The following is a 21,109-nucleotide window of genomic DNA, read 5'->3' on the forward strand; positions in this document are numbered from 1 at the left end:
GGTAAATCTGAAACACTTATTATAAATCTAACAAGAATTCCAAGTTTCTGGTAGAATATAAATTGTTGGATCATTCGTCCAGATTTTCTTTATGGTAGCATAAGACTGCTATTTGCTGCACATATTACAGTCAGACTCAAGTAAAATTGACATCATTAAGTAGAATGATGACATGCGCATTCTCTCCACTTCGACGTAAGTGTCTTTAATTTAGAAGGGGCTACGGTAAAGGGAATTCTAGAAAACGGTGCTAATTAGCGGATATAGAAGACGAATTCATCTGCCAGATTTCCGTCCTTGTAGGGGTCGCTAGCAATCCACAAACCCACCCAAAATAAAATCAAGCAATTCGATGTGTGGGTCACTGAAAGTCCTTATTTCGCACGATACCCAAGTCATGATCGGTTAGGCGTTCTACGGTCTATCACCAACGGCCGGCCGGCTCCACACTCCCGGTACTCCCAGAACATATCAACTTCCTCTCTAATCGGTGTTGGTAAATGAACTTTGAAAACATCCAGCCCATGGAAACCTCGCAAATAAACGTTCCTCCTCAGCTTCCATTTTCCGAAGCGATCTTGTCAATGGGATAGCTGTACACACGTACATATATTAATTTAATTTCAAAATATTTAATCATTTTGGGATATTCTGGCCCAGAAAGGTGTAAGCGAGGATGGAAATGACAACGCTTCTACCACACAGTGACCTTTCCTTGTCTCGTTACGTTGCCAGTTCCTCATCATCACCGGATCCGTAGGTGATTTGGGATTTTTCCGATTCCGACGCGAGTGCGTGAATAGATTATCGGACCTTCAGAATTTTTTTTGCAAAAATAGTTTGGATAATTATGTCAAGGAGAAAGGAGATGGAACTGTGTCCTTGCGTGCAGTGCAGCAGTGGCGGAAACGGGAGATAAAATTTTACCTGGGGGCGGAGGAGAGAGGTATGGGATTGAGATTCGAGTTCTATTTTTCGAATTTCTATATAGGAAATAGAAAACGTGAAAATTTCTAGCTAACCTAGGAATTTGACGGAAAGTGGCACCATGAGTGCACACGAAGGGGGGTTCATGATTCAGCATTTCCATTTTCCACAGCTCCTACGTGATAACGGGATGCCAACGAGTCGACAAGAACCAAATAAGCAGTGTTAAAAACCGGTCATTGATGTAATAGTAGAATCTGTCTGATTCCGTTCTACCATCTATCGACTTCTAATGCTTGACTGAACACGATTTACGAAAATCTAAGATTTTGACTTCCCAGTATTCCGAATACAAACCGATGAATGTTTTCAAAGTTTGTAGTGGCTCGCTGAAGCTATATAGATACTAGATACATATTCCTAGCCCTAGCGAGATATCTAGCAAGTACAAACGTGGGAAAGATTCTATATATGTTAACGTTTGGGTCCGCAAAGAAATATATTCTGTCAAGATATGGTGAATTTAGTGGGATAACGTAGTAGCAATATATCTAGCCATCTCAGGACATATATTCGTGAAAAAAACTCTCTAAATGGTTTCCCAAGATTCGTTACGACTACTAATGGAAGACTTCCACTGGAAGGAAACAAAGAACCTCAAGTACTGTACCTCAATTTTCATTCCAATGATTTAAATGTCTTAAAAAAACAGCCTTGAAACTTTTATTTACTTCAAGTTTCTATTCGAGGCTAGAAGCATTGTCAGACTACACAAATTTTTCAGGCATACGTGTGTTGGATGATTCTAACATGCCAGTTACGGCTGACGATGTCTCTATGATATTAAAGCTTATGATACAGGCAATGGAAAAACTCTATTTTGTAAGATTAGAATAACAGTATATTCACCATCATTATACCTCCTTAACACTGCTTCCTACACAGTGTGGGTGAAGCTAGCATTAGTGTCCGAGAATGAAATATCATTAATGATGATAAACCACCAGATATTTTCTAGCTGGATTTCTTACAACTTAGGATGAGTTCATAGATGGTGCATAACAGAACCTAATCGAAGGTCAGAACCGAACGAGAAGACGTCTATGAAGACTCTTTTAATCTTTTCCGGATGAGCCAAGCATAGCGGTCGAACTATTGACATTCCTGTATCTCTTTCTTGCTGACGAAAGTCATCTTAAAACTATCTTGAATTCAGAGAGCAACCTACCCAGTTGCATCAGACTTAGTGAATGGCTTAATCAACATATATCTTTTCTTCCCTTGATGTTAGGTGCAGAGGCCTTGGTCTATAGAAAATCCGCAAAGGTGGAAATGAGCGTCCTAGGAAGAATTCAAAAAAGCTGATTCAACTCACCACAATTTTTAGGAATATGATCCTAGCCTGGAATGCCCACATCTCGGGATCCAATCACCTCAAATGATAAACTGTATTCCTTCAGAGATCCAACTGTCATGCGATTTGACGGATGGATAAGATCTCGTTTAGGATGACGAATTCCAAAAAACTTACTAGTCATAGTTTGAATCCTTGACTTTCGATCTTCACACGAAACTAGTTAACATGAACTAGATGAGGAGATTTTTGAATGAAATATCTTGCAACATGAACAGAAAGGCAAACATACATACAAGAGGTTCTCCACCCCACTCTAGAACTGTCTGTGGAGTACTAGTACATTTTCTCATACATGAGCTTGTTGTTGATGACTATGGCAACGAGGCGTCAGTCTTCACTATTTCCCATTTATATTACTTTCGCGGACAACTATGAAGACAAAATCACTGAATATGGAACAGTGTCTCCAATAATATTTTCACATTCCGTCCGGATGATTATCTGTTTAGTTAATTTACAAAAAATGATTGGATTATATATAAACTACTGTAAAAGTTTTGATTAAAAAAGTCCGACTAAGCAATCTGACATTAAAAAAATCCAAACTCTTAATTATTTAGAGTTTTAAATCATTCAAGTAAATCACATAATTAATAAATTTCAAAATATTTCTATCTTTCACAGCTGCAATCAAATTCATCAATATTAATTAATTGAAGATATAATATTTTCAAAGATGGCTGAATATCTATTAAACCAATATAAAAGAATCCATCCAATATTATATATTCTATAAATTATTCCAAAAAAAAACTACTGGATTAGGTAGGATATTCTATAATCGAGACTTTTGTATATACTAATAATATAACATAGACTTTCCCGAAACGAGGGGATAAGACCTACCTGTAACGATACTATACTGGAGGCAGCGGCTGCCTAAGGTTTCGTCTGGTTGGTAGTTGTGGGTTAAGGCTTTATCACTGGTCTTCACTTGGAAGTGAAGTCGTTACTAGATCAAGTAGAATGTAGGTAAACTAATTGATAACTAAGTTGAGCACAAAGCTCCTTAACTACGAGACTAAATGAATGTTTATATACCCTATATCATCTTTTGAGGACCTTTGGGACCCTAAGGTCCAAAAGGTCCTCGAGGTCACGTGAATTAATGAATCGTGACACTACCAAACCAGCCAGGAACTTCTCATAGCTCGATGCATCACTATTAAATCTATCTATCTTATTCTGCCGAAAATCAAAAGAAAAGTCTATTTAATATTTTCTTTAACGTGGTTTATCAGCGAGCGGGCCATATCACCGAGCGGGCCACTTTTACCTCAATTTATCATTTCAAACCCATATTATTTAACAACAATTAAATCAATTGATTGAAACTATCAAGAATCTAATAATCTAGGATCTATTATACTATTCTGACAAGTTCTTGAATTATGACCAGTCTTTCCACACTTACTACAACATCGACTAGTAGATGATTCCCTATTAAAATTTCCCCCATTTTGATGCTCATCATATTGAATCTGATTATCAACCTCTTATTGTGATAATATATCTTCAGCTTCTTGTCTAGTAAATACTCCTCCATTATATAATTGAATTTTTTTAGCGCGTCGACATTTACTTAATACCTCATTTGCTCTTCGAAACATACAATTCTCAGCACTCAAAAATGTAACTTCATATATTAATCTTTCTGTACCTTTAATTAAAGCTTATACAATCTCAAATATAGATGTAAAAGAGCTTGATTGATGACGAGTTATTTGAGCTTTTACTAGAGTTGATTGTAAGAAAGCCTCAATTGGATTATAAGGGGTTTGAGAGATCTAGAAATTGGTAAGTTCCAAAAAGGTAGATGGAGGGGTAGAAGTACGAATTCTAATATCTAGTTTTGAAAGTATAGATTGAGGATCGAATGGTATTAGACCTGCTCCTCGAAAACCAGCTTTCATATTCTGAATAGTAAATGATTGTAAATATACAGCTTTGAAGATTATAAAGAATTCAACCTTAGTAATATAATTGATATAAGCTTTGATAAATCCTTCAATTTGATAATTATATGAACGTTTGAATATGCCAAAACACCCAACATCAAGTGGTTGAGTTAAATAACTTGAATATGATAGTAATTTGAGGTATATAATATCATTTGATTTGTAATATGATTGAAAAGGTATTGATTCATAGCTTTCGTACCCATCCAATACTAGCATTCGATATTTGCTCTTTCTTTGACGAATAATATGTTTATCGAAATGCTTTAACCATTCTAACCCTATCTCATTATTCGTTCATTCATTGGAAGTAGGTTTAATAGCCCAATCCGCAGGAAAATCGGTTTCGGTATACCAATTGAAAAGATGAACTTGTCCTTGAACTATCAGAAATGGAGGTATAGTTTCACCCTCTCCATTGCCATATATAATTGCTGTAGCCCACTCTCGATTGCCTGGTTGTATTGCCTTGCTTCTGCTATTTCGTTCAGCATTAGTTATAATTATTCCAGAGCATATTATACCCATCATGAAGCCGATTTCGTCGAAATTGTAGAAATCGGAATCGACAATACCATATTTCGCCTATATATTCGATATCAATCTAAACCACTCTTCAATAAGCTTGGGATCTTCATAAAGAGCTCTTTGAAAATCATAAACACAATTAAAACACATCTTTAATTCTGGACATCGTTTAACAAAGCGATGAGCCTAGAGCTTTCCAACCTTCTTCGCACCCCACGATTCGAGGATATAATTCGCTATATCTTCTACACCATTTAATTTAGGTACAAACCCTCTCTTATCCATATCGATTATATACTGGATAAGCACTTCCTCTTCTAATTTGGTCAAATTATAACTATTTGCTCGAGATTCGATACGAGGGGTAGTACCATCCATTCTGTGCTGAATCTTTGTACGCGGGATATTATATAGCTTAGCAGCCTTCCGAATGCTTAATTTTTGGTCTTTATTGATAGCTTCGATAGCTAAAAGTATTCGATTCTATAATATATTGTTGATAAATCGCGTATTGGAGTTGAAAGATATAAATTGAGGTAAAAGTGGCCCGCTCGGTGATATGGCCCGCTCGCTGATAAACCACGTTATATTTATAATAACATTATAATCTTGTATCTAGGAGGTATTCTTACTATCTACTCAAAAAATATTCTAGACTGTTAAAGTGAATGGTTCCTGCGTAGCACGTGCACAGGGCACTAGTCCTATTAGGACTAGATTGAGAAGCTCTCTGTATGTGACGGAAAAGTCGTAAACGGAGTCAATTCAATCACTTAGAATCTAAAACTAAAGAACTAAGAAGATTCTAAGTAAGAAGGTCTTTATATACAGGGCTAGTGCGCGTGAGCCACTAGTGGGTAACAACCGTCACGTAACACTGTAAGAGAGCTTCGCACTTCCGTAGAACTTAGAAGAGAGATTAACCTACTAGACCAATATTACCTCAGTTCTGCCCTATCAGCTTCCCACTATTCCCTGTGTGAGGTCATTCCTTTTAACATAATATAATATAATATAATATAATATAATATAATATAATATAATATAATATAATATAATATAATATAATATAATATAATATAATATAATATAATATAATATAATATAATATAATATAATATAATATAATATAATATAATATAATATAATATAATATAATATAATATAATATAATATAATATAATATAATATAATATAATATAATATAATATAATATAATACAAGTACAGATCCTTATCATTCAATCCCAAGATCACCAGGAATTATAAGCTAAAGTCTTCCATGTGAAAGTCACGTCACGTGTTGATCATATAAACTATCACATTTCGTATCTGAGGTGATAATTTTGCAAGACATGTTTAGGTTAAAATGGAGATGTGTTTAACGTTACTTTGTGCATGAGCCGAGATAGGTTAAGTTATTGGAGTATTGACATCTTGAAGAGAATGAGAGAGAAAGGGATACATACTTACTAAATTGATATATTGTATCGAATCTCAAGTGAAAAGATAAATTTCAAGATTATAAAACTCAAGAAGATTTGCGCAGAATGAATGATACGATTATAACAAAATGTATTTCATTATCTCTTAGAGTTTACTTTCATCGTGAAGTCATGACCATCATTTTTCCCATATCCCCATTTTCTCCATTCATTAATCCCAATCTCAATCCCGACCCTAAACACCGTCTTATACATAAACAGTGCTCTGCAATGATAGCACACGCTTCGGAGCAGAGATTAGTATAGTTTCGTGATACTTCAACAGACAGACATTTTAATACGATAGAAATGTTTTCGTGACCATATTTTTTTTTCTAACCGACCTTTTGTGTGTAGCCAAGTCAAAGAAAAAGTACAAAATTCCAATGTCAAGCCGCCCAGTTTAGTTTTCATATCTCATTCCAACACACAATCATGATCGTCAATCATTTCCATGAAGACATTCGCACAAAGGAAATTTTTATTCGGTTGATATTCATGAAAGACGTCGTTCGGAAGGTATGTGGGACTTCTTGCTGAAGATACCCTTCACGGCCTCACAAGCCTCACTTGCACTTCTTCTAAATCCACCTGATCTTCTTCGCTTTTCTTCGCCCCCATTCTTATTCGAGCTTCCTCCGTTAGAGCGAAACTTTTCAAACATCTCTTCGATAGCTTTCGTCATCTTGCTTGGGGAGTTCTCATCTTCGTCATCGGAATCAGTTTCGAATTCTGATTTCAAGACGAGAGGCGTAAAGGAGTTGCAGTGGGGTGAAGGAGGATGTGTGTGACGATAGCTGGCGGGAACATATGATCCAGGGAGTGGATGATTGACGTTTGTGCAGGAACTGAGATTGGATGGTGTATTTGGTTGAGAAGGAGTAGTTTGCGCGCGAGCGCGGCCATTAGAAGGATTAGGACGCGAATCGAGCCGTTCAGGCCAAGGCTGGCCAGGCCAAGATTTGTGAGTTACATGTTGTTTGTACTCTTGAGCTGGTCGTGGTGTTGTCGTCGGGAATAGTGAATAGACGGGATGAGAGACTGGAGGTGGTGGAGGAGGAGGCGGTAGGTAATCTGGCTCCGCGTGAAAGTATCGATTCCAAACTTCCTCTTCTTCTTTCTGTGGAGGATAGCTTGAGGTTGATGATGAATAATAAGATGGCGGATCGTCGTCAGAAAAGGACTCGGAGTCAGACGCCTCAAAGAGATCTTCCATCATACCCGGGTCCGTTTCGACTAGTGAAAGTCGTTGCCAGTTCTTCGCCGAAAGTTGGCATCTTTCATCTTGAAGCGATTCGTCGTGCACTTTCGCCCAGCCATTGAAAGGAGTTGAAGAGTTTTGGTAAGGTTTACTGATATCTGACTTTGAGATGACCATTGTGGATGATGATAGTAACCAACTGTTGTATGAATCACTGTGTGGAGACAGAGCAATCATATCATTATCAATAGGAAGGCACTGGCCGAAATATCCGTTGCTAGAAGCACGCATTGTTGGTGAGGAATGTAGGCAAGGTAAATTCCTATCGGTTACCCGGGAGAGTCAAATGTAGAAACCGGCGAACATTAAACTGCAATAGATTGAAAGATTGAAACTTCAATAGATGATTTTCTTGCGAGGGATATTGACGAGACAACGTGGTGTTTATAGCCCTGAAGTCAAATCATTTCAGGGTTTTATGCTCGCCTGAAAAAAGCTGGCTGGAGGCTCATTCTTTGCAGTCAACATGATGTTATCATATGCAAAAGGTATGAAGGCAAAAAGTAGATCGGATCTATCAGTTTCAAAAAAGTGAAAGTTCATTGGATCAAGGATTTTCTCACATTGCGCCTGCAGGAAAGGTCTCGAACTATGCCAGCCACGTCCATCCCTTGTGCCGAATCGACCAACAATTCGGGTTGTGAGATTCCGAGCCATTGATTGGCCAAGTTGTTCAAAATATAAACAAGAATCACATAATAAAAACAAACAAGAGAAGCTTCAAACAACAGGTTGTTTGACTTTGATTGTTTTTATGAGTATTGACTAGGCAGGTTGAAAAACATGTAATTTTCCAGACGGGCAGGCACATACAACAATGGCTATTATTCATAGGATAATCAACTTCAAGCATCCTCACAAAGCCCTCGACAATTCTCCTATTTGAAAATCCACTCGGAAGCAGAAAAACATCGGACCTGCGTAAGGAGTACATATTGAGCGCAGTAGATTCATCATATCCGCACAAAGTAGATTTTTGTCAACAGGGAGTCGACGGAAAAAGTTCCCGTGAAAAGTAAGACAGTCCAGCCCTCGATTGGCGAGAGACGCGCTTCTTGAGCATTGAAGGGGTCGTGTTATGGTAAAAAGGGCAATACTAATGCTCAAATCAAGACAATGGAGAATGATAAATGTTCGATCAAGGAGTTGTGACAGTATCCCTTACGCCAACTTGAACTTGCCAAGTCCGCGCAGAAATACTTGGAAATTCAAGGAATCCAGGCAAGAACAATACGAGATTTGTGATGATGAAAATCTTTGTGGTTTGATTAGAATCTGACCAGAGAAAAAGAAAAAGGAATCTTCGAGTACGAGCAGATTTTGTTTTGCTTATCGTTGGCTGGGTGCTTAGTCATGCTTCGAGGAGATTGATGCGGCAAGCTTTTCTTTTCGATTCGAATTTACAGCCGCACAACAAAATGGAAAATAAAAAGATAAGAAAGGAAAGAACTTGCATTGAAATCAATAACAATCTTAAGAGTACCATGAACTTGGTTCTCGTCTCTACCCCCGACACAATCTAGATTTTCTCACGGGGAACTTGCAAGTGCAGGTAAGACTATCTGATCGATGGGCTACATGCATATACATACATAAATACATACATATATATGTCGACCGGAATAAGCGAAATTGATCTGCATGATAAAATTTCGAAATAATCGACAATCATTGTTATTACTTTGTTATTGTTTTTGATATATCGTCGTACTTTTGATTGTTTAGGCAAGATGCAGGCGGAAAGTAAGATCTTACATTTCCGAGTGGGCCTTTGTGAGATCTTATTGTTGCCCATTTCTTTGGGCCCTACCACTCCATTCCAATCTCTCCCCTATTGTTTCCTTAAGTATTTCTTTTCGATTTATTAATTTCTTGCCACAGATCTAGAACTGCCGAAAAAAAGGTTACTCGGAATACAATAATCTGCCGAATGAAATATGAGCAAGAGAGTAGGACTTACGATGCGTTCACTCAAACTTACGCCACCACCTGCTTGTGATTTCATCAAGTATACATCTTCTTTCCTCTCCAACCGTCCCCTTGCTCTGTGTATAGTAGTATCTCCGACACTACGGCGTGAGAATCAGCAAACCTCTGTTCTATAAAAGTCACAAGCTCAAGATTTCCCATAGATCTTATGAGTAGAAACCCACTGAACTTACCCAAACGAAAGAAACTCGCAAAGTATTCCCCAGATAAACTGGCAGACACTTATGGTTGATCATTCAATACAAACTTTCCAACATTCACAAAAGTGTCCCCGCATACTTCACTCTCCCACTATACTAATACCTCTAGCCAGCATACTCTGCTCTAGTACCAGAAATACCCCTTCCGAAATAATCAACAACACCACCCAGAAGCCTAACGATGAATAAACCGCAATTCGTCAAACAATCAGTCCGACACCCCAAAAACCCCGACAGCACAATCAAATCCCATCCCCTACCCCTCAACACCCTAAACCACCCCTAAACCAAACCAAACCACACTGTCGCCCTAAGACCTCGCTCGCAAAGCCCTCCCTATCAACACAATTCATCCCGATTACCCCAAAGCAATCCAGCATCCACATACTTCCCCAACCAACCGAGCCACCGAAACAAACAGTAGTCGAAATAAGCCTTCTATTTTCACACCTCACCATCTCCGGCGATAGCAATCTGATAGGTATCTACATGAAAGAGTGCGCACCCTACTTTCCTGAATTTTCTTCTAGCCAAAGTGTCAACTGGTTTGAATGTGAGGGTGGGGAGGGGGAATCAAATATTGGGGAAGGATAGAAAGTAAGAGGAAAAGAAAATAAGTAGCAGAAAGCGAATCCTCAAAACCGTACAATTATCAATGAAGGAGAGTCTTTGAAAAACGAGAAATGAAATAGATAGGGTATGGCAGAGAACAATGAGTCCGGGCGAGTATATAGAGACATGATTTCGAGACTGGGCTTGTTGTAATTCTAATAGTTAGTTGCTGGGAGAGATTTGATTATCTTCTGTGGGACTGGGGATCTAAATAGATATGATATTATGTCCGGTCGTATAATGAAATAAATATAATTGATCTAATGAGGAAGAAATTTTATATTTATTATTCACCCGGTCAATTGTGTAATGGAAATTTATTCTTGGTTCGCTATCTTGACCGTCATAAATACGCAAACGAGAAGAGTCATGGAGTTAAATCCATATGTATCATAGACAAGTGCCTGCTAACAAAAGACAAAAGATGAAGCTAACGTAAGGGAAGAGATCTTAGAACGCCCAATAACATGCATATTTAACCTCGTGAAACATCCCTTGAATATTTTTACACTTTACAATTATCTGAGATCTCTTTTGAATGCCATTAGAGATTTTGAAATATCTCTCCTCTATCTCCTGGGTCTTTTATCATGACCACCTTCTCTCAAACCATCTGCATCGCTTCGTCTCTTCCTGGCACTGCCACTGCCATCATCTCGCATACCCCGTCCATCGCGGTCACCTCTATCAGATCTTTCCGATCGTTGATTCCGTCTATCTCCTCCCCTATCGCCTCCTCTATTATCAGGGCCATTGGGCCAGTTACCACCACTACCGGTACTACCAACATGCTGATCACGTTGAGATTCGCGATCTCCTCCATGCGTATCCCGACGACTAGCATCTCTATCGCGATGCTCTCTATCTCCCCTTCCACCGGCAGCTAGTAAGTCTCTGCTTGCAGGAGGTTCTCCTCTTGAATGTCTATCAGAATCTCTCGACTCTCTATCACCTCCGCGGCTCCTATGTTCACCCCTGGATGGGCGTTCATCTTCTGGAGGACCAACACGTTTTTGGTCTCTATTGCGATCGCTGGGTGAACTGCGGCGACTTCGGATAGATCGATCATTTCTCGAACCACGTTCTCGATCACTGCGACCGCGGTCATCATTGCTCGGAGCCGTGTTACCAATCAAATCAGCACGAGCAGGATTTATGAGGTCTCTTCCAGAATCTCTGGCTTGCACAGGGGGTGGACCGGGCGGCGGTGGTGGCGGTGGTGGTAGAATTGGTGTAGGAGGACCAGAAATTGGAGTTTGTGGTTGACCTCCTTGACGTCTTCCACGGCGTTCCTGCCCCTGTGGATGCTTGGTTTCTTCAAGCATTCGATTGATATTGTTAATCAAATTTGGCTGTCTACCACCACGTGGAGCACGCTCGTTCGATGATGCAGGTCCAGTTGGTGCTCCACTCATTCGAGAAACAGGGCTATTTTGAGCCTGAGACTTGGGGCCAAGAGGAGCAACTTGTGTTTGGAGAGGTGGTGCGGTAGGTCTTGAACGTGCGTTATCTTGGTGAGACGGTGGGATATTTGCTGCTGCTGCTTGTCCGCCAAAACTCCTTATTCTATCTGGGTGCATCCCACTGGGGGTTACACTAGCCACTGCTGGTGCTTGTACAGGTGGCTGAGAAGCTTGTGGACCCAAATGTTTCAATCGATCCGGATGCACTCCAGATGTTGGGGTTGGTACAACCGGCGCAGTTGATAGCACAGTGTGTGAAGATACCGTTGGTTCAATCTGCCCTCGGTCTAACCGTCGCGGATGCCGACCACCAGAAGGACCTGTCGGAGGTTGCTTGTCTGGACTGGGTGGTCGGGGGATGTCTACTACAGGAGCATTCGCCGACCTGCCATCACGTCGTCCTTGCGGGGCATTCGCCATTCGGTTATTGCCGCGGTTCCTGTCACGAGGCCCAGATGGAATGTCCGGTTGCTGATTCAAGCGACCAAAGTTGGGATCCACTTGTGTCCTATTAAGTCTGCCATGGTCGGGATCCATGGGACGCGGTGGAGGTTGTGATTGTTGAAACGAGGAGGTATCTCTTGATCTTTCTGGTGGAGGTACTCCCGGCCTTTCTCCTCTTGGGCCGGCTGGTGGTGGTGCAACTTCATCAGCACGACCTCTTGGGGCATTTTGGGAATCAATGGGTGCGCTCCGATTCGACCTATCATCACGTCTTGGATGTTGATGGTCTTTCTCGGAATCATGGCGTCTTGGAGGTGGTGTGTTGTGTCTTGATGAGCGTTCTCTAGCATCATCTCTAGGACGACGAGGTGAATCGGAGCGAGATGGCTCATTTCCACCAGATATCAGAGCGGCTCGTTCAGGATTAATCAATTCCTGTCTCTCCGAGTTAACCAGTGCCAATCGTTCAGGATTGATTGCAGGACCTAGCCCGCGATCCGATGTGATAGATGCCTTGGGTGAAGGCATGGCTGTTTCACGAGATAAACGACCACCACTATCAGGGGTACGGTATCCATTGGACGGAGCCCGATCTGTGCCATCTCTACCTGATTCAGCATTCCATCTCGGATTCGAATCTGTTCGAGGACGGTCACGTTCATTGTTTGGTACGCGATCATTATTTCTGAAATCTCTTGGCTGAGTGTCCATAGCCCTTCTGTCAGCCGGGGAAAATTCACGTCCACGATCCCTAGTTCTATCGCGAACCAACTCTGTAACTCTAGGATCTCGTATATCTCGCCTATCCTCATTCCTAGCAGGATGGCGATCCATCATTTGGCGACCAGGTATTGGAGCATCGGGTCTATTAGGTAGACTATGATTTGCTGGCATATTTCTTTGCAAATCAGGTCGTGGTGGAATGCTTGCTGGCGTGGAATTTGGCGTTGATGCCCTGGCTGCATTTTCGCGCAAGATTCTCTCGCGTCTTAATAAAATCTCGGATTTCTTCCCTTCATTAGGTGCCGAAGAAGTCCTATCTTTGGTACCAGTACTATCAAGGGGTGCATCCTTCAAAATGTTACCTTTCTCGGCTGCGGAAGCCAGTTTTGCATCGTCAACTTCGCCGTCTTCGACTTCAGTTGTGGGATTTTTGGGTGTAGAGACTCCCATAGAGCTTTAAAATGTTAGACTGAAATATATACATTGATGTAAGGGTACTGACTTAGCTCGAGATTGTGGTTTGAATTCCGGAGCTGTGGCCTTCAGGGTTGTTTTTGTAGCAGTACCTTGACTAGAAGCATGCGAAGAGGGACTGTTGTTAGCTTGCACAGGGGCCTCCTATAATAGTGTCAGTCTTGTTAGATGGCAGGTTTTGTTTTCACTTACTAGGCTATGACCAAATGCTTGAACCATCACCCATGACTTGGACTTTTTCTTCAATTGTACCAATATGGCGTTACCAGCGAGAGAAAGATCCTCACGCACCCCCTTTTCTCGAGCAGCAATTGTCTCGAGCTGCTTAACGAAGTTGTTGCCCATGAAGTTAATCGCTGGGAATACATCGACAACGGACTTAAGAATGGTCGTAGCGTTGCGAATGTGCATCCATTCTGTTCCTTCAAGACAATCACGAAGTGCCCCATTCAACTTTTGGTGCCACGAATACAAGATATTTTTGAAGCCAGGATTACCATCATGCTGCAATAACCCCTTTACAGATCCGTCTGCATCAATAGCCTTCGCAAAGCCTGGGAGATTTTTGCTTGGCCCCCAAGCTTCTTTTTCATATACTGCTTGATCGGCGTGCCAGCGGGCCAAATCTGTCAAGACCAATCTCAGGAAACGACCTAGATTCTCTGCCTCGCGAACCGTACATGTAAATATCATTGAACGTAAACGATTTGTCCGAAAAAGTCTGCCGTAAAGTGAAAGAGTCCGGAAGTTAGGTGTGCCATTGTCATGTAAGAACTTGATCATCCGGAAGGAGAAATCTGCATCGCTAGGAGAAAGTAGTAATCGTGGAAGTAGGCATCGCTCAAGAAATGAGTCACTAACGAGGTCGCCCTTGACATTACTGAACCATAAATTCTTGCGTCTTAGAAGACGACTTTTCTTTCCAGAAAAGGCACCTACTTGCTTGCCAAATTCTGCTAGTAAATTTTCTCTCGTTGTGGCTAATGCTTTCTTAGTCTCTTCCTTTCTTGCCATTCCAGCTCTACTCATGTCTGAGCGATCCTTCATTACATCTCCTTGTTCCTTGAGAAGGTGAGAAATTTCAGCTTCATAGCTGTGGCTGGGAATAGCCAGATCGCTTAGAGTAGAACTCCAAAACACAACATAAAATTCCGAAGTAAGAAACGCCCAAGACCCTTCTGGTAGGACTTGTTCAACGGTATTAATGTATGGTAGCAGGAGATCATGAAGTGGATCCGTCGTCTCAAGTGGTGCTGCTACCGGGGGTGAATCTCCTCCGTCGACATCTGACATCTGAACATCTTCCTTCGGGGCGGATGTGCCGTCCACTGCAATCGACTCCTTGGCCGCCGAATTTTGTCTATCGCTATTCATACCAACATCACCTTCTGCATCAATCACTACAGCTGTAGCCTCCGCCGACGATGATGATGAGGGTCTTGATAGTAACTTGGAAATACGATGCGAAATACTTGGACGTCCGATCATGAAAGCAAGTGTTGGGTCTAAGCCGAAATCTTTCATGAGTTCAGAAATTCCTGGAACGAGATCATCGAATTCTTCAATTGAGAGGTTGCTACGAAGAAGATCGAGAAACTGAAATAGAATCATCTGAGTATCATCAACCATCGTAGCTAATAATTTGATAGGAGCTTCCTCATCCGAAACAGTATAGATCGCCGATTGTCTGTGCTGTGCGATGGATAGCAAAAGTTGACCACCTAACTTGGTATCAGTCAAAGCTCTCATCAGTCGCTTTGCTGTCTTTATTGATTCGTAACGTTTGTCTTGAAGGTTGATTAACGTCTGGCGCCTTAGGAGCTCGCCTCCGGTCATGGCAGCCAGCTGAGCGTCGGTGAAATCGGTATCGGGTACAATTCCAGACATTTGAGCGATGAGCTCCTTAAGAATGACCAAGTCGGTAGAGTTGCCTCGATGTAGTTGATCATTAACGTACTGAATTAGAGGGATCAAATTCATAATAGAATATCGCTTAAAGACCTTGCCAGCGAATCTTGACAATGCTAGAAGCCATCTACTTGGAAGAAGCGCAAATTCTGCATCGTTTCGATTCCTGTCTTTTCCTCCCAATGAACTCAATAATGACCATACCAGAACATCGTATCCTAAATCGGTGAAGTACTTGCCGCATTCGACAACGACTTCAGTCAAATTGGTGTATGCTTCAATCTGCCCCAAGGCCACACTAAAAACTATGCCTGGCGATGCATACGCAATCTTCGCTAGATTACGTGCCATAACAGTGAGATTAGTCATACTGATCCTCTTCATAGTGCTGATAGTCTCGGATTTGGTCTTGGCAAATGCGGCTCTCATTGGTGGCAAGCGAGAAATTTGTCCCTCAAACCATTCTGCATAGATGGAATATCGGATGGATAGAGGATAAAAGCGAAGCATACCGTACACCTCATTGACCACGCTTGTGTTTGCTTTGGTCAAACTCAATGCTGGAACAAGGAGGCGCTTGAGAAGGTCTTGCCATCGGTCAAAATTTTGTGTTGAGCGATCTTCTGCAAGACTTTGAGTGCCAATCCTAGCCAACTTTGACAGTAAAGTGGCATCTCTACCAATATTAACACCAGAATAGTTAAGCAAAGATCCACAGAGAGTGAATACGTCATCTACGGTCTGACACACAGGTACATTATCTGCCCACTCATCCCAGTAGAACCTGTACGCGTTGTTCTCGTTCGTGTCAAACTTATCTGGAAAAGGCCATCGCAGTTGTTTTCGAGGAGGTAGAGCGAGCAAACGTATTGAGCCTTTCGGCATACCAGTTTGGTCGGGATCTAGGACTTTCTTCGCCGGGCAGTCGGGTGCCGCTGAAGTGGATGGTCGACTCATATCAAAAACATGCTGGATGGAGTGATTTAAGATACGATGTATCAAATCAAGAAGCTCAGGATAAGCCTCCGGTAGCCAAGGAAAGCGGCCGAGTATAAACAGAGCTTCAGGAATTGCTCCTATTGTCAGAAGGCAAGTGAGAAGTTGTACTTTCTGGTCTGAAGGTTCATTCAGTTTGTCTTTGTCGTCAAGCTCTGCTGTTTGTTTCCCAGAAGCATCAGTCTTGGTAGTTGTTGTTTCGCGAGTCCGTCCCCCATTTGGTAGAGTGTCATCTACCAGAGCGCCGGCCATCATCAATGCATTCATTGTGCCTCCACGACTGGCCTTTTCCTTCTCCTCTATCTCTTTCATCTTAGCATCACGAACAGCTTCCATATCCTCATCCAGAGGCCACAAATGAGGGTAGAGATCTTTGAGTGAGATAAATCCAATCTTGATCAATAATGCTGTCAGGTATATCAGATTTGCAGGTAGTACATCCTCGTTATCTCGAGCCGCGGAAGTGTAAAAACGTAATTTGAACCCAAGCAACTGAGCTGCCGTTCGATTTCCGCAAGGTGGATACGTTCCTGTGGCTTTAATCCATTGATAATCTGCATCGAGTTTTGCATCATCCTCTTTGATAAGTCGTTGTTTCGTGTCTTCATCCACAGGCTGCCTACCTCCAAGCTCAAAGAAGGCTTCAACCCCGACTTCACGAGCCCTTTTCCAGAACAATTTGTCGCGCTCTAGTTGCTGCCTCTTGCATAATTCTTCCTCTTCATCGGTGGAGGTCCAACCGGGGGCGCTCGGTAAAGCCCATGGTGGAAGACCCCCGCATCGAGGTATCTTATCAAATTCGCCGCTTCTCGGCCACCAAGAACTGGCCCGAAGAAGCTTAATAAAGAAACGGAATTGCTTAATTAGTACCGCCGCGAACACATCCAACGTAATATCCAGCACTCTTCCCACATCCAGATCAAATGTTCCAATGAGACCTTTCACCTTTTCAAAGGCCTCCTCGACAACCTCACTAGAAGGTGGTTCACTTCCACTGGTAGTAAAAAGCTCAGTAACCAGTTTCGAGTATCCTTCAGTTTCCTCCCTCAAAAGATTGTAGTTTGCCTGTCGATAAAGGAGATGAGTAGCTTGTCGAATTCCCATGCGTGTAAAGGTATCTCTTGTAAGCCCGAGGTTCAAAAGAAGAGTAGCGTCCAACTTCTGTCGCATAACCATTGGCGATATACCTGTGGAGAAAACAAATGTGCGAAGTGCCGCATTCGGTGATTTCAGATCTTCTAACTCGAACATCATGGATAGACAATCAAGAAACAGAGCTTGCGGTTCCAGGGTGCCTGGGACATTATCCGCCGGGGAAGTATCTTGCCCCAATATTTCTTTGATGCAACTGCCCGCATCCGCGGCATCGATGCGGCCATCGAGAGTAGCTCGAATAAATTCTTGAAATACCGTGGCTAAATCCATGGTGTCTTCATCCTGGCGAGCTTGAATGCCCTTTTCTATCACCTCTTGTCGGCCAGTTGTGTTCCATGAATACATTTGATCGTCGGTTAGGAAAACGTAATCGAAGGGAGCAGGGTCTGAGTTCCAGCTGGGACTGACCATATCGTTCGTGGACATTGGAGTTGGAGTTTGCGCTGGAGTTTGGGTAGCGCTCGAAGGTCTGGGAGGTGGTGACATAGGTCCTGGTGTTGGGGTGGCTCTGGTAGCTATCGAGAGGTTACTAGGATTGCTCGCACTGCTCGAATTATTCAAATTGCGACTGTCAATTCTGCGCCCTCTACCTCCGCCTCCACCTCCACCCTGATTACCTTGGCCTCCCCTGCTACTCCTTCTGTTACCGCCCTCGCGCATACCAGAATCTCTTTCGTGCTGACCTAAAGAAGTATTTCCCGGTCGATGAGGTGAAGGTCGAGGCTCACCCTGGTCAACGGAATTTCTATCATTCCTCTTTCGCTTCCCTGCTGGAGCCATCTCCAAAATTATGGATAAATCTCAACGATCTGCGCACATGTGTGTTGAAAGGTAGATAACAGCAAGAATCGTGTGTGATGTGCGATCTGCGACTTGCGATTTTTTAATTTGGAATTTGGAATGTTGTCAGCGTTGACGTAGTTGAGTTTTGGTCAGATTCTGTGGTTGTTGGATAGATAAATGACTTTGAAATGAAACACAACTTATGTGCGACAACAAAAACAAGTGTCTAATAAATTTTATTTTAACTTCAATTGAAGATTCTCAATTGGCAATATAAATTCATAAATTCTTCCAAATCCTAAACAATGAAAGGTTTCCCGCGTTCGCGTGAGATAGATTTAAACACTAAACTGTATTAATACTGGCGTACCTAGCTTTGAGCCACAGTGTTGAGCCTCACTTCCGCTTCAGCTTCTGCCTCCACCTCAGCCTCAGCCTCATCACCAAAAAAAATCCACAAAACGGGTTCAAATGTTTCCCTCCACTCTTTTACTGTACCCTTGTGGCTGGCTACCCTACCTAAGGTCACACAACATGAATTGTTTTTTTTGTTCCGTTCTCCGACATTGAAAGAAAATCTTCACAATCTTCAAAATCTCCTTACTCGCAAAATCCATCATTACTGGGATTGATGACGGCGTCCCATCAACGATCAATTACTTAATAATAAAATGGCAACTTCAGTAGAAGTCAGTGATACCCAGTTTCGTTCACCAAGATACGGTCAGTAATTAGATCTCCGATGACTTGCAAAAGCTACCCCTCAATCCCGATGAGAAGCAGTGACTGAATACTACAAGAAAGAACGCAGCAACAACCTGAGAACCCATTTGCATCTCTCATACCCGACCAAATAATTGCGATCATCCCATCTTTCACATTAGAGTCCGGTGAAACTTTACAAAATGTTCCCCTGGCATACAGCACCCGAGGAAAACTATCACCCAACCGCGATAATGCTATGGTAATTTGTCATGCCTTGACCGGAAGTGCAGACGTCAGCGATTGGTGGGGACCTCTTCTCGGCGGACCTGGTAGAGCTTTTGATATATCTAGATTTTTTGTGATATGCATGAATAGTCTGGGAAGCCCTTACGGAAGTGCAAGTCCGGTCACTTGCAAGAATGGAGATCCAAAAAATGAGAGATATGGCCCTGAGTTCCCTCTGACAACTATCCGAGATGATGTCAAGTAAGTGGTTAACCATCAAGCAGCCTGGCACAAGACTGACTTGTTTCAGCATTCACAAACTTCTTTTAGATGACTTAGGAGTCCGGCAAGTAGCCGCGGTCATAGGGGGATCTATGGGAGGCATGTTGGTACTAGAGTGGGCATACTTTGGCAAAGAATATGTTCGAGCTATCGTTCCAATTGCAACATCCAGCAGGCATAGTGCTTGGGGGATCAGTTGGGGAGAAGCACAAAGGCAAAGCATTTATGCGGACCCGAAATACGATGACGGCTATTACCCGTTCTCAGATCCTCCAACAGCCGGTCTTGGCGCGGCACGTATGTCTGCGTTACTTACTTATAGAAGTCGGAACTCATTTGAGGCAAGGTTTGGACGAAACATACCCGATGCTTCGAAGAGACAGACGATAAGCGAAAATCAACAACCCACCACAGCATCGGATATACACCGAGCAATTCACAATGATGGACACAGACAGACCAGATCACCAATTTCTTCGAGGCCTGGAAGCTCTGCTGCAATTTCAACCATGGCTAGTGAAAATATAACAGCAAATGGCGGCAATCCTGCAAACTTTACGGATCCTCAATTCCATGGCGCAACTCCTTCCTCATCCCCGCCACTGGAGCGCGCCGTTCCCAAGCGCAAATCAACTTCTCATTACTTCTCTGCACAATCTTATCTTCGCTACCAGGGTGAAAAGTTTGTTAAGCGTTTTGATGGAAATTGTTACATTGCCATAACCCGCAAACTCGACACTCATGATGTCTCTAGATATCGAGTGCCGGCAGATTCGGAAAATCCTATTGCTGAAGCTCTTTCACAAATCGAACAACCAACCTTGGTGCTTGGTATTGAGAGTGATGGACTCTTCACATTTGATGAACAGAAGGAGATTGCCGCCTCGGTACCAAATGCACGTCTCAAGAAGATTGAATCCCCTGAAGGTCATGATGCGTTCTTGCTACAGTTTGAACAGGTCAACCAACACATCTTGGAATTCTTGAATGAAGTGCTACCTGATATTATGGAAGCTCCTGGAATTGAAAACGTGGAAGCTGAAAATGGAGTAGGTGCTATCACCAAAAGCAGCACCTTTGGAGAGGCAGAAGTGGATGATATTACAGCATGGTAAATGGAGTATCACTGAAAAAGTATACAATATTCACAGGCTGCTGCTGATGTGGTAGATCTCCATGCAAAGATGGATACTTGATGGTCAGTCTTGTCTCTTTTGTTCACACACCATTGAACCTTTCTTTGAGATTATGTGATGAAATATTTCGGATGTTAAAACATTATATCCCCGAGAGCGCAAAACCGTGTGGAGATTTTCCGTTGCCTTCCTTCTGATTGTCTGTTCCTACTCTGTGTTGATTCAAATCTCAAATGGCGTGGTACAATCTGGCTGACTATATAACAGTGCTTGAACTTGAAAGCCAAAGAAATCAAAAGGAGACCTACCTTGATGCCGACCGAGCATTATCATATGATTACTTCAACATAAAGAATTGCTTTCATGAAATAGCAAATATAATGAAAAGATTTAACAAGCTTTCAGCGTTGAGATGGCATACAGAAGTAATTGCAGAGGTT

General features: G+C 42.1%; 5 protein-coding genes across 5 annotated transcripts; 2 read left to right on the forward strand and 3 right to left on the reverse strand.

The window, feature by feature from the left end:
• Positions 1 to 1,737: 1,737 nt before the first annotated feature.
• SS1G_02720 (predicted protein) lies at positions 1,738 to 2,422 on the forward strand (the record flags this gene model as incomplete). The annotated part of the gene is made up of 2 exons (XM_001596450.1): positions 1,738 to 1,809; positions 2,315 to 2,422. The coding sequence occupies 2 exons, from the start codon at positions 1,738 to 1,740 to the stop codon at positions 2,420 to 2,422; spliced, it is 180 nt and encodes a 59-aa protein (XP_001596500.1).
• Positions 2,423 to 4,599: 2,177 nt separating this feature from the next.
• On the reverse strand, positions 4,600 to 5,208 carry SS1G_02721 (hypothetical protein; the record flags this gene model as incomplete). The annotated part of the gene is made up of 2 exons (XM_001596451.1): positions 4,600 to 4,780; positions 5,102 to 5,208. 2 exons carry the CDS (start codon positions 5,206 to 5,208, stop codon positions 4,600 to 4,602), a joined length of 288 nt encoding a protein of 95 aa, XP_001596501.1.
• A 1,601-nt stretch (positions 5,209 to 6,809) lies between these two features.
• SS1G_02722 (predicted protein) lies at positions 6,810 to 7,691 on the reverse strand (the record flags this gene model as incomplete). The annotated part of the gene is made up of 1 exon (XM_001596452.1): positions 6,810 to 7,691. One exon carries the CDS (start codon positions 7,689 to 7,691, stop codon positions 6,810 to 6,812), a length of 882 nt encoding a protein of 293 aa, XP_001596502.1.
• Positions 7,692 to 10,944: 3,253 nt separating this feature from the next.
• Positions 10,945 to 18,318, reverse strand: SS1G_02723 (hypothetical protein; the record flags this gene model as incomplete). The annotated part of the gene is made up of 3 exons (XM_001596453.1): positions 10,945 to 13,459; positions 13,508 to 13,623; positions 13,672 to 18,318. 3 exons carry the CDS (start codon positions 18,316 to 18,318, stop codon positions 10,945 to 10,947), a joined length of 7,278 nt encoding a protein of 2,425 aa, XP_001596503.1.
• A 674-nt stretch (positions 18,319 to 18,992) lies between these two features.
• On the forward strand, positions 18,993 to 20,648 carry SS1G_02724 (hypothetical protein; the record flags this gene model as incomplete). The annotated part of the gene is made up of 3 exons (XM_001596454.1): positions 18,993 to 19,044; positions 19,122 to 19,512; positions 19,562 to 20,648. 3 exons carry the CDS (start codon positions 18,993 to 18,995, stop codon positions 20,646 to 20,648), a joined length of 1,530 nt encoding a protein of 509 aa, XP_001596504.1.
• Positions 20,649 to 21,109: the final 461 nt, after the last annotated feature.

Source organism: Sclerotinia sclerotiorum, genomic scaffold (genome assembly GCF_000146945.2).
Source record: "Sclerotinia sclerotiorum 1980 UF-70 scaffold_3 genomic scaffold, whole genome shotgun sequence".
Classification (NCBI taxonomy): domain Eukaryota; kingdom Fungi; phylum Ascomycota; class Leotiomycetes; order Helotiales; family Sclerotiniaceae; genus Sclerotinia; species Sclerotinia sclerotiorum.